Raw genomic sequence first — 14,641 nt, 5'->3', positions numbered from 1 at the left:
ATCGCGGTATGATCCTAGTTATAATTTAAGTATTCAACCACTAGTTTTAAATAAGATAACCGATAACCTTCCAGTTTCCGAGATTAATACCTCATCTCTCAACTATTTAAAAGACTTGTCCTTAGCCGACAGAGACTTCCACATTTCAAGACCAGTAGACATATTACTGGGTGCTGAAGTCTTTACTGAAATTCTGCGAGATAAAAGAATACGTGGACCGCCAGGAAACCCAGACGCTATAGAGACCGCATTTGGGTTTATAATTGTAGGTTCGGCCAATTCTTTGATAAGTTACGATAAGGACGATACTCGTCCTCCTATTCATAATTTTTTGACTACTTCTAAGGAATCAATTGAGACACTAGTATCCAGATTTTGGACATTAGAAGAAGCACCTTCGAGTGAAAAACCAAGTTTTTCATCTGAGGAAAAACAGTGTGAAGAACTTTATAAATCAAACATACATCGGGATAGCACTGGGCGCTACGTCACAGCACTACCCTTTAATAGAGATCCATCTTGTTTAGGAGATTCACTTACAACTGCGACACTTCGCTATCAGAAGTTAGAACGCAAAATTAATCAAAATGACACTCTGCGTCGTGACTATGATAAGGTCATGGAAGAATATCTCGAAAATAAATTTATTTCTCCCATACCACTTAGTAATTCTAACGAGCCATTTTATGTCATACCTCATCACGGAGTTCAACGAGCGGACAAACTCACTACAAAACTTAGAGTTGTCCTAAATGCCAGTCAGGTGACTACGTCGGGTCTTTCTCTGAATGATTGTTTACATCCAGGTCCTAATTTACAAGCAGAATTACCCGCCGTTATTCTAAAATTCAGATTATTTCCAATTGCACTCAGCGCGGATATCAAGCAAATGTTTCTAAATTTAATTGTACGTCCTGAAGATCGTCGTTTTCTCAATATCCTGTATAAATTTAAAACTGATGACGTAATAAAGATGTACCAGTTTAATCGCGTGTGCTTCGGTTTGAGATGTAGTCCTTACTTAGCTATGCGTACCGTAAAGCAGCTAGCTAAAGATGAACATGATAAATATCCATACGCTGCCAAAATCGCGTCCGAAGATTTTTATATGGACGATTTAGGCACGTCCACTCGCACAACGGAAGAAGGTGTTAAGTTGGCGCTAAGTCTAATTGAACTTTTCAAATTAGGAGGTTTTGAATTAGTTAAATTTGTAAGCAACTCGGCGGAAGTAATGAATGCTATTCCGGAAAGTAATCGTTTAACTAGTAAAGTTAAATTTGACAATGAAGAGGATAACCTTAAGATTCTCGGATTAGATTGGTGTCCTAAGGAAGATGTTTTAACAGTTTCTGTAAAATGTAGCCCAATACCTAAATGTACCAAACGCACAATGTTGTCAACGGTGGCAAAGTTGTGGGACATCAATGGCTATTGTTCTCCAGTAATCTTATATGCGAAATTATTAATCAAAGCTTTATGGATTCGTAAGTTAGGGTGGGATGAATTGCCACCTGAGGAAATAAAAACTACCTGGCAAAAGTTCTTAAAAGAATTGCCTCTGCTAAAAGGATTTAAATTACCTCGATTTTTAGGCTTTGAATCGGAATTATGTACTTTAAACATATTAGGGTTTGCAGACGCCAGCGAACGCGCGTACGGCGCCTGTGTTTATACGTGCATAGAAGTTCCAAATAATCCCAATAAAATAAGTCTTATTCTAGCCAAGAGTCGTGTAGCTCCACTCAAAATTGTGTCTTTAGCTCGATTAGAACTTTGCGCAGTCTTATTATTAGCAAAGCTTATTAAATTCGTCATCGATACAATTTCCTCAAGGTGTACAGTAAAAAATATATATGCCTTTAGTGACTCGACAGTCGCTCTACACTGGACTCACTCATCACCACATCGTTTTGACACATTCGTCGCAAATAGGATCACCAAGATTCAAGAACTTCTTGATCCCAAATATTTTTACCATATCAATGGTAAGCAAAATCCAAGCGACTGTATATCTCGCGGGTTGACACCCGCGCAATTAATTGACCACCCTCTGTGGTTAAACGGTCCACCGTGGGCTAGGGAAGATTGCTCTACGTGGCCTATAAATAAATTTTCCTTTGAAGAATCCGAAGATAAAAAATTGGAATACAAACGTTCTAAAGTTTTTCTAACAACGAATACATTCGTTAATAATTGTTTGGAGTTTTACGAATTGTCTAAAAGAGTCTCGTGTTGGGACAGGCTTCTTCGTATAATTGTATATTGTTTACGTTTTTTAAAACGGTTACCTCGTTCGGTGACAGTTACAGTCTCAGATTTGATAGAAGCTGAGAAGGTGGTTATTAGAGCGGTCCAAAGCATGCATTTTTCAGACGAAATAAGCCAATTAAAGGGGTCTCAGGTCATATCAAAACAGTTGAAACGTCTGAGTCCCTTTATAGACGAAGAAGGTATTTTACGCATTGAAGGAAGATTATCCAAAGCAGATCTTCCTTTTGAAACCAAACACCCAGCGCTTCTTCCAAAACGAGACCATGTGGTCGATTTAATAATAGATCGGTACCACAAATTTCACTTACATACGGGATCGGGACTCCTTATGTCTATCCTGCGCCAAAGATTTTGGATTCTTTCTGCCAGAAGCGTCATTAGAGGGCGAGTAAATAAATGCAATGCCTGCTTCCGCATGTCTCCGTCACATCCAACTCCGAAAATGGCTGATCTTCCATCATATCGGATACAGGAGGCAAAAGCTTTTGTCCACACAGGTGTTGATTACGCGGGTCCTCTAAACATTACTCTCACTAGAAAGCGCGGACAACGTTCTCAAAAGGCTTATCTGTGTCTTTTTATTTGCTTAACAACTAAGGCTGTACATATTGAACTTGCTTCGGACTTATCCTCCGATACTTTCTTAGCCGCGTTCAAACGTTTTTTGTCGCGAAGAGGACCTGTATCATGTTTGTACTCAGATAATGGTACAAATTTTATTGGAGCTAAGGCACAGTTAGAAGATATTTATAAGTTAACCGTATCGCAGGAATACCACAATATTATAAGCAAAGAAATGCTTAAGCGTCGTATAGAATGGAAATTAATTCCACCTCATAGTCCACATTTTGGTGGAATCTGGGAGTCAAATATTAAGAGTTTCAAATCACACTTATATAGAGTAATAGGAAGTCAATTACTGACTTATGAAGAACTCCTTACGGTATTAGTACAGATAGAGGCTCTCCTCAATTCTAGACCCCTTTGTGTGTTATCGGGCGAACCTCATCCGGAAGTCCTTACTCCCGCCCACTTTCTCATGTCTACACCTTTGCAATCTCTTCCGGCATTGGAAACAAACGGTTATAGTCTAGGTTATCGTAAACGGTTATTAGACAGTTTAGTCCAAGAATATTGGAAAAAGTGGAGGTTGGAATACTTGCATACATTGCAAGTGCGCCAAAAGTGGTGTACACCCGATCACCCGGTAACTGTGGGTACTTTAGTTCTAATTATACAAGACGACATCCCTCCTTTACGTTGGCCTCTAGGAAGAATAGAAGAATTATACCCTGGCACCGATGGTATTGCCAGAGTGGCTTTGGTCAGAACCCAAACCACCAGCTTCAAAAGGCCAGTTGTTAAACTGTGTCCAATTCCAAATCAATAGTAGTTTGTTTATCTATTGTTTTTGCATTTTTTTTATCTCAGTTTTTCTTTTGTTTGTTTGTTTTTGCATTAAGTTTCCAATTGTATTGAATTGGACGTTTCCGAACAAGTGAAAGTGTTGAGAGAATTACCTCAAACCTCTTATGGTTCAAATTGAAATGAATTATTTAATTATCCCTTTATTTAAGTATTTTTCCATATTATTTCTCTCTCTTCAACATTCGTGTTTGATCGTTTTGGAGTTCGTGGTTCTTTCGGTTTGCGTCGACGGTTTCGGAAGCTCTAGGAACTTCCAAGGCGGGGGGCATGGTTTGGCCGGTACTTGTCGGTAGTACGTTTTGAATTTCGAACGACGCCCGACTGCCAAAAAGAAAACAAAAGTAAAAAAAACAGTTGCAATTTGACTCTTCACGCGGGCGCTCTATATATTGAATTGTTGTGAATACCTCGCTGTATTTTGTGACCCCATCACCACCATCAAGAGAGAATCGCCCTGATCCCAGCGCTGGATCAAGACCATCTATAAGAATAAAAGGTTAGTTCTTTATTCATACGTGCTATTTGATATTTATCGAACTCGCCTTCCCTTGGTACTTGAAAGTTCGAGCATAAATCATCGAACTAACTCGGGAGAGTATCACGACTCCAAATCGATCTAAATATTTCTACCTTGTAGAATCGTCGTCTTATTGTTAATACCATAAGACTGGTCCTTCGAATTATTTTTTTTTGAGTTTCATTTCGCACTGTGGCGAAACCATATATATATATATATATATATATATATATATATATATATATATATATATATATGTATATATATATATATATATATATATATATATAAAGATGGATAAAAGTGCACTGAATGCAGTCGAAATGCATTGTTTTATCAGATAAATGTGCGATAAAACGATGTGTAATAGATGTTTGAATTGTTATATGAGGAAATAATGTAAGGGTGAGATGATATGTGAAGATTGGTGTGGCGTTCTATGCTCTCTGCCTAACCGTGCGGAGGAAGTAGCGTGATGATTCATTTATAAATTTTCATTTTCATTTTAAACCAATCAACAAGTAAGCTGACCCTAAGAGAATGGTATTTGGATAATAACATTATATTAAAGAACAATAAGCAAACATTTTTAAAGGAAAAGATATTAAACATATGCATATGTTAAGGCAAATGCATATAAATATTTACAACTAGGCAATTAATATACATAAATTACATACATTTGTTAGTTATACATACATAAATATTGATAATAATGTGTGTGTGTGTGTGTGTGTGTGTGTGTGTGTGTGTGTGTGTGTGTATGTGTGTGTGTGTGTGTGTGTGTGTGTGTGTGTGTGTGTGTGTGTGTGTGTGTGTGTGTGTGTGTGTGTGTGTGTGTGTGTGTGTGTGTGTGTGTGTGTGTGTGTGTGTGTGTGTGTGTGTATGTGTTTGTGAGTGTTTGTGTACATGAATATTGATAAAAATGAATCGTTATATTATTGTAGTAACACTTGTTTTTTTACCACTTGAGTTTATTTTATGACGACCAGTTTTGAAAGCCAAGCTTCCATCTTATACTTTTATAATTAATGAGTTTACGTTTAGACCTGAAGATGAAAGCTTAGCTTCCGAAACTAGTCGTCATAAAATAAGCTAAAGTAGTCAAAAAAACATGTGTTTTCTCCAATAATATCATCTTGTCTTACCACAAAGTATGGTAAATGCCAAAAAATAATAAAGTATTGTAATATCATAATAATATTTTTTGCGATGGTAATATCATTCCTTTCCGCGAACGGCCCATATTTTCGATGGCAAGTACATGCTAGAATGTAAACATACACAACTTGGACTTTCGACGATTCCTAATATCTTATCCTTTTTCTGCTTGATATCTGATGTCACGTCCCGGCGCGAGATTTACGGCCGGTTTCCTTGCAACTCCTGAAAAACAACGAATATTATATATCCTTGTTGTCTCCACTCGCAGACATTTAACTGTTAAATATTTATTGTTTCCGACGCCCCTGAAATATACAATGTGTAAACTGTACAAAACACCCCCCAATATAGCTGGCGTGCTTTCGGAATTTATACCCAAAAATCTGTTCAAGTGCGTGGAAATATTCTCGGACGGAAATGGTATTCGTGAAAAGTTGACTCATTTCTCGCAGTCAAACCTTCAAAGGAATTCACAAATGTAGCGTATTGTGTCAAAACGGGTACATTATTACTAAGGGACTATTTTTTGCTCCGTCTAATTTTTCTTGAATAAACAAAGTTAGATTTCAACATAAACATAAAACAGTTGCTTAGACTGCTTTTTAGCTTAATGATGTTAACACGACTATATTTTGTAAATTAAAAGCATTGTTGACTTTGTGTTATGGTCATATAACATTCTCCTGTCTAATCCATATTTGATCTGATGATGAAAAGATTGTTCCGAAACCGGTTGTCATGATATAGTGTTTTTCAAAGTGAATGATAAATGATAATTTAAATGTCTGTGCATAAAACTTAAAATCTGACCAGTTATTTTTGAGTTTCACTACATTTTGAGTGTATCCAAATACTTGTTGACAAAGCTGGATTATCTCCAATTGTAGGTAAAGATAGTGTTATTTTAACACAATTGGTTTATATACCTGTAGTTTTCAAAACTATATGCCAAATATATGGTCAAATCAAATATTATATTCGGGGTTCAAAGCTAGAGTTTCGCTTAAATTACTAGCAAAAAGTAATTATTTTAAGTTTATTTACTAAGAAAATATAACATTTCACTATCCACTAAGTACAACTAAAATTAAAAATAATAAAAAATACCACAAAGTGATTGCCATATCAATTCATGAAAAAGTAATTAGTCTTATCAATAATTTTACGTTATTATTTCAGAGTAAATGATTTCACTGAAAATTTAATCAATTCCGCACAAATTTATTTATCATTTTATCCGGTTATGATTATTTCTTTAAATATTTATAAACCTATTTATACAATGTCCGCCTCCGTAGTGTAATGGTGAGTACGCTCGGCTACCGTTCTGGATGTCTCGGGTTCGATTCCCAGGGGGGGTCAAATAAATATAAGTGATTTTTTACTGTAATATTTATTCAATATTATCCCTGGACTGATACCAGTAGCGGAGGGCTGATCACCTTTCCTTCGTGTGTAAACGATCAAGATAACACTGTGTTCATATGAAGCAATGCCCTTTGCACCATTGGGGTGCGGATGAAGGTTTTATTATTTATTATTATACAAAATATATTCTACAAGTATGTACATTGGCAATGAATCATCTTGGTAATTCTTAATATCTCTAAGAATTAAAAACCGAAGGATAAATTTGTATTTAAATTGGAAACAGTCATTTTCTTTATACAGGAAATATAAAATATCATTTCTGTTACTGAGTACTCGTATATTTCATGCTTGCTTCGTTAGTGACAAGTTCTGAGATGGTTGCCTCACAAGATACAGCAGTATGATTACTAGAATAATTTTCAGAATTTCGGTAAAAAGTTTCGAGAGCTCTCTAGCGATGGAGCCAGTGCCCGAGCAATGATATTTCATTGCATGAATAATTCAATGAGACACTTGTTGCCCTCTTCTTCATCTCCTGGAGCACTCTGTTTACTCTCATTAGGTCCTCTGAAGACGCCAAACTATCAAGGTTCCTGAAAATCTACGGATCGAGGACCCTTCCTACTTCGCAAAGTCTTAGTTAAATTAAATGTTTCAGAATGTCTTTGATTATAAATCTGATCATCAACAAGGTAAAATATCCAATTTATGGAATTGATGAGTTTATTCCTCTTTAAACTATTTTTTGTTGTAACGATTTCAGGATTAATTAGTTAAAAAAATTCCATCAACAAAATGTAAGTTAAGTATTAAGGTTAGAATAAAGGGAATGAGAATTTGTCCCATAAATATTTTTATGGCAAATTTTGAATATATTTGTAAAAAGGTGGGGACTGACCTCCACATATCGTCGTAACGTAACGTCGCTCGCGGCGAGCACTCCGAGTATAGATGGAGCGCTCGGCTCGCTGTACTGACTATACGAATGCTCGCATCGTAACGTGTTACGTTACGATGAAATGGTTCCGGTCAGTCCTCACCAAAAGGCACAATCTTTTTATATTTTGGTGGATAATTTAAGTTTTTTTTCACCACACGAACATTTACAATATCTAGAACCTTTTTTAGATATGTATATGGTACAATCAAGTTTGATTCTTGATATATACAACCCTACATTCATATGTAATCCAGCACTGGAAAATGAAAAATAATTATAATGTATATAAAAATAAACGAGCTCTTTCAGCACAGTAATTATCCATATTGTTTTCTTATTCCATTGAATATTCCATAGAAAAAATAAACCAAATTTGCAAGAAAAATAATATTCTGAATCAAAGCTTTTCCAAAATAATTCCCACAGCTAATAACACAAAAACTACGGTGTAGGTACCAGAATATAGGTCAGCGAATTCTTGCAATAAATTTATAGCTTATACAAGTTTTAGGGCTTATTTTTTTTGGTTTGGAAGGGTGTCAATAATAATAAAAAGGACATAATAGAAGCGTGAATTTAGCAATTTTATCCCATGTTATTTTAGAACTTAATGCCCAGAAAGAAGAAAAAAATAAGAACTTATGGAAAAAAAGAAAAATTAATTATTTTAAGAAAAAAAAATCTAAAAAAAAACATAATTATAACAGGAAAAAAAATTTCAAAAAGTTATAAGTGAAAAATGATCAATTTGTTTAAGATATGGCAAAATGCAGCATTGTTTCAATATAATATATAAGAAACATTATTTGTTTTGAATTTTAAATTTATATTTATGTAAATAAATTATCTAAAAACGTTAAATATTATGTTTTTTGTATAAATAATCCTTTTTTATTATTTCGCTAATTGAAAAATGTAGCATTATTTACACATTGTATTAAATAATTAAATAAACATTAAAATGTTTTTGTATTAATGCATTGTATCATATTTATGCAAATACAGACTGAAAAATGTTCAATATGAAAATTAGTTTAAATGGAAATTATTAGTGTTACGTTAAGCAAATAGTAAATTGCAGTATTATTTATATATGGTATCAAAGAAATGCACTTCATTTTTTATCAGTAAATTGTTAATATGAAAATATAAAATGAAAACATTTTAGATTAATAAAATATGCAAAAAAGTTGAATTACGATTTAAAATAAGTTATACAAATAAATATCTCTTTTTTACCAAACAGGATAGCAAATGCATATGGAAATGAAAAGGGTTATACTTGAATCGATGAGCTGATTTATGAATGAACCTTTTTTTTCTTCTGAAGTGGACATCATTTTAGAGTCGAGAATCTAGACGATCAGCAATAACTGCAAACGACTCACGTTATAATAACTCAAGTTCTGTCAACCCCTGAATGACCACAAATCAATCACGAAAAGAAGAGAAAGATTGATATTGAGCTATTCGAACCAACGATATTCTTTCCCCTTTGATATTATATACTTGCAAATACTGCTTTTGCCTTCTGCAACATTCCCCAAAAATACTTACGGAACGTATTTCCTCGAATTTCTATTTCCGTTTCCGATGGGTTTACGTTTCCTTACATTTCTTGGACAATCTTTTCTATACATCATTTTCCATCGGACGTAAATTTATCAGTGGGTACGCAGACGTTATTTCAACATTTTTTCTAGGATTCATTTGTTATTCAAAGGAGCCTGGTCCCAGGACGACTATAAAAGCTTGGACTTATTCGGCTACGTGATATCCTGTGCCGAATTCATAGCAGCGAGCACTAAGTCTTTCACGATCACTCTTATCCGAAACGTGTTCCAGTTATGGGTCATTACAGAAGGAAGAAAATATATAAATTAATCACAAAACTTGCCCCACTTTCGACCCCTTTACTTTATTTGCTCGAAACCGATACAGTACATTTTGTCCCAAGAATTTGCTTAAATTTTTAGTCCAATTCAATTTATGGAAGAAAGTCCTTTAATCGCAAATTTATTGTTAATCGGATTTCAATGAAGTAATTGAAAAAAAAGCTTAAGAACTACGCCTAAGTATTCATACCCCATCACAATTGACTTTCAAAAAATACCTTTACATAGATTTTTTTAAAGTTAAACACTTGTTATAAAACACTTAATGAGATTTATTTTATTATACACGACTAGTTTCGAAAACTAACAGATGTTTTCATGTAGAGGTGAAAATTAAAACTAACGATAATTTTTTTGAGGGGTATTTATATAGAGGTTGCTAGGGTAATAATAGAGGGGAGGGGGGGGTTAAGGAATGGGACTTTTTAAAAAAGAAAATAAAGATATTAATGGTGATGTATTTTGAAACAGCATTTTATTAATTAACGTTTTATCAGATTTTTTTTATGTATTTAAAAATTTCCTAAATTGTTTATGACTTGACCTTCATTTGTAACTGAGTGTTAAAATTTATGTACGAGTATGTGAGTCAAATGAGTTTTTAATTTCTATTATATGATTTGCAAATTCTAAAAATATTTACAAGTAAGTCCACGGCGACGTTTTCTTATTAAAATTTTCAGATATCTAGCAATTTGGCCAATTATATAGATAACATTTTGAGTGTGTCCAAATACTTGTTCACAAAATCTGGATAATCTCCAATTACAGGAGTTATTTTCTTATTATTTTTTGACATCTCATCACAAAAATAATATGAAAATAACTCCTGTAATTGGAGATAATCCAGATTTTGTGAACAAGTATTTGGACACACTCAAAATGTTGTAAATAAATTATCTGGTCAAATTATAAGCTTAAAAAATAAAAATGAAAATGGTATTTTCTGGCGTTTCTCATATGAGTGATTATAATCCAGGATTTGGACCTCACATACTAATATAAGAGTTTCTGCTTAATAAAAAGCTTCTTTACATCTTACCAATAGATGTCTCTAGTGAAGTTCTAGTGATTCAAGAACAAGGTTTCTAAATTGACTCATATATAAAGAACTTCCAAGAATTTGAGTAGTGTGGTTATCAATAATGGGTAGAATTGGTGAATGTTACACGTGTGCAAAGTGATCACTTAAACCAGCCGATGACGGTCGTCAGCACCGTAAATGCCCAGACTTCCATATTCTTCTTCATCTTTGATGAGATGTCAAAAAAAAATAGTATATAGATAACATTTTCATAGATGTTTTATGTTAATTATACGTGTAATTTTATATGTACTCACTAGGAATTTGAAACTTCAGAATTAACCACACTAAAAAACAATTTTGATGATATTCCTGATGTCCTTTTTCGTATTTTTCCGGTTTAAAAATATCTCAATTTCGTTGTATATAATAAACATTGTACCAAGAATGTTCAAACAGTAGTATGTAGGTACACAAGTTTATAATGTTCACCTCCGTATTTTCCATATTTACCGTATTCTTATGCTTACCTGAAATGGCACTTAAAGCGTATGATGCTTAAGCGTTTGTATGCTTACTATATGTATATTCAAGAAGAAAAAAAATATTGTTTTTAAATATAGTACTTCAGGCTGTGTTTATTTTTGGATGAACATAATCAGATTCTAATGAATTTATCTCTTTTCATCGGGTAATATTTTGAACAGCCGAAGAAACATCATTTATTTCGTATTTTTGAAATTTAAGTAAGCACCCCTAGTTAGCACTTGTTAGCAATGCAAAAACTTTATATTATAATCTCACCTTTTAAGGTGCCTTTTATACTCGAGCCCACTCAGAATTTCCTTCTCTCTAACCCTTGACAAAATACTCGAGAATCCAATGCTTCGATCATGCCAAATTACCCCGCCGTCGCAAGGTTACCTCTCCAAGGCGGAGAATCCTCAGCAATTCCTCTCGTTAGGTAACAATAAAGCGAGGCATTGGCTATAAGGAATATTATTTACAGACACTTTTATCAATTCAAATGGAAATTATTTATTTACCGGTCTTTTTTACACGTAGTATATTTAATTCCTTAGCATTTAAATCTTTGATTTGATTTTTGACATCTCAACATGGATAAGAAACAAAATTGAAGGCTGGTTTAAGTGATCATTTTATGCACGAGTAACATTTACCATTCTTTCCATGATTACCACCACACTACTCAATTTTTTGGAACTCTAACATATTTTTTATCATAAATCTCATGTCGTTAGTAAATACCACTATTTCTTCAAATCTTCTGTGACAAGTGTTTCGATGCATTCCGCATTATAGTCAAACACCGTATGTGAAGCTAATTCTTAATTTTAATCTTTTTTCTATGTTTCTTCTCATAAGAAATAAAAAATAAAAGATAATAATAAAAATAAAATAAATAAATAAAAATAAGAAACAGCTCCTACCCTCTCTTCAACCTTCAACGTCCCAAGGACCCAACTCTGAAATTTAGAATTAGTTTCACATACTGTGTTGGAAAATGATGCTATAATGCATCGATACACGTGTCATAATAGATATTAATAAATAGTGGTATTTACTAAGTAAAATTTTAATTAAAAATACATACTATACTCATAATTAAACATCTTGATAACAACGACTTAACAAACAAAATCAAACACATTCAACATTTGGACAAATATGCTTTGAGTACAACACAACACAAGTCCATAAACTGCTTTGAAGTTAATAAATAGCGAAGTTGTTATTAAATTATAACTGTAGGATAAATTTGCAAACTAAAATACCTTTTAGTTCTCTTCTAGGGGTTGAGTTATTATAAACTTTATGCGTCTTCATTAAATTTCACCTCGAAGGGTTGTCGTTCAGCTGAAATGATATCAAGTTATGAATCACTGAATGATCAATATTGTTACAGAATTATTTTCATGAATTTAAAGAAAAAAAAGTGTAATCATATTCTTACAATCAAATGAGATTTCTTTTATAATGTATGAGTTCTTATTTCAAATACGAAATACTGAAATTCTCATGAAATTCATCTCATATTTGAAGAAACAAAAATATTTATTTTTAAATACTTTGTATTCTATCTCAATGTTTGTAAAAAGTGGTTAAAAAAGCCTTTTATTTTAGTCTCTAAAATTCAAGGCTTTCTTATAGCTGAGATAGTAAGGATAAGGAAGGTTAATTGATAAATATATCACAACATCCAGACCAATTGAAAAAAGTTCTTAAATGAATTCATTTTGCAATCGGAGGGAATGGAACCAGCGAAGCCAGTTTCGCAGCCTAGGGTCTACCCCACTACGCTTCGGTGAAAATTCATGAAAATTTATGGAATTTCCTTTTGAATGTTTAATAGGTTCATGATTTAATCAGTTTTGAATTTTCCTTAGTTGATTTTAATTTTATGTATTTTATAACTTACAAAATACTTTATCACTATGTAACTTAAAACAACTCAATAACAATGTCAACCGGTTTCAAACATACGCTTTCTTCCTCAAAACGAATTGAAATAAAACCATTTTTAATTTAAGCAATACTTGGTAAATATCACATTTCCTTAAAATCTATTGTGACATGTTTTTCGATACATTCCGCATTATTTTCAAACACCGTTTTTTGACGCACAATGATTGAAACACGTTATCGCAATAGATTTTCAGAAAAAGTGGTATTTATTTAGTAAAACTTCAATGAAAAATGGATAGATGTTACCACAAAATGACAGCCGAATCTGGTAATAATAAAACAAAACCAGTTAACATTTTAGTTATGTTATCGACATGATAAATCGCTCACTCCTTTCAAGAACGTCATAAATAAAAAATCGTCAATTTTCAGTTGTGCATGTTAAATATTTTTCAAATGGAGAAAAAACATTATAATTTTACTTAAAAAGATCTGTTGCACAGTAAAAAGACCAATACGGGCTTGATATTTATTTTTAATACATTGTATTATATTTTAAAACTTTTAAAACGTTCTCCTGAAAATCTAGTTTTTTTTATTTATGACGTTCTTGAAAGGAGTGAGCGTACATGTATTGTGTCTTTTTTTTCATGGATTATCAAATTAATATTAATTTTCTTTCTCAGGGAGGCCAACGCCTTGGGTGAAGTGGTTCAAGAACGAAGAAGAATTGGACGCTAAGATCGAGGAAGACCCAGAACCCGAGAAAGCCGATAACGTGTACACCGGACTGCGCATTCGCAGTACTATAGAAATGTATGACCTGGGTAGAAAGGAAGTACACACGGAACTCACCTGCCAGGCTGGGAACAATAATAAAACGGCCCCTCTTAGTAACACCGTGCATCTGGATATGCATTGTAAGTATTATACTTTATTATACACCATGTAGTTAGTTAAAATATTTCTTAGAAAGATTTGGAAAATTATTTTTTGTGGGATATTTTGTTATTCAAAGAAATGAAATTGCCACTTTTTGTGTAAAATGATATTATATACTATTTTATAAATATGTATAGCTATAAGAAGTTTATATTTTTCTTATTAGTACAGTTTATACAAATAAGTGTTTTTTGAGAATATTTTTCATCTAAAGTGTTGAAATTGACTCTCTATTCTTTATGTTACCATTATAATTAACGTTATTTGGAAAAATAACATTTTTTCTGGTTTCATAATATAATCATTATCTTTATTAACGTATAAAAAATGACGTTTTTTATTTGGAAAAAATGTAGCTAGAAGCAAGGCAAATATTTGTATTTACAGTCAATTTAGCATTATCTTCTATCCTTGATAAAGGTATTTTAATCAGAACCTTACATTACCTTCCAATTGATTTAAATTTAATAGATTTTTTTAAAGTAATCAATATTTGTTTATTTTTTGTTTATTCATAAATATTATAAACAAGTGAAATATTTGGTTTACTAAAATTTTATTAATTTATTAACAATCATTATTTTAAGACAAATTACAAATTCAATATCATTTAACCCGGCCTTCTTTTGTTAAATTTCTTGCATCTTTACATATAACAA

General features: G+C 32.7%; 1 protein-coding gene across 1 annotated transcript in view; it reads left to right on the top strand.

Annotated features, from left to right (window-relative positions):
• side-VII (sidestep VII transmembrane protein) overlaps positions 1–14,641 on the top strand; it is a 238,925-nt gene that overhangs the window by 127,291 nt on the left and 96,993 nt on the right. Inside the window, exon 4 of the mRNA XM_088258892.1 lies at positions 13,727–13,960. Coding sequence (XP_088115018.1) covers positions 13,727–13,960 — 234 coding nt within the window. The remainder of the gene's footprint in view (positions 1–13,726; positions 13,961–14,641) is intronic.

The sequence above is a fragment of the Brachycentrus maculatus genome, unplaced genomic scaffold, assembly GCF_059751285.1.
Source record: "Brachycentrus maculatus isolate JH-2025_06_01 unplaced genomic scaffold, ASM5975128v1 h1tg000104l, whole genome shotgun sequence".
NCBI lineage: Eukaryota > Metazoa > Arthropoda > Insecta > Trichoptera > Brachycentridae > Brachycentrus > Brachycentrus maculatus.
The sequence above is the reverse complement of the archived record's forward strand: the minus strand, read 5'-3'. Positions and strand labels throughout refer to the sequence as shown.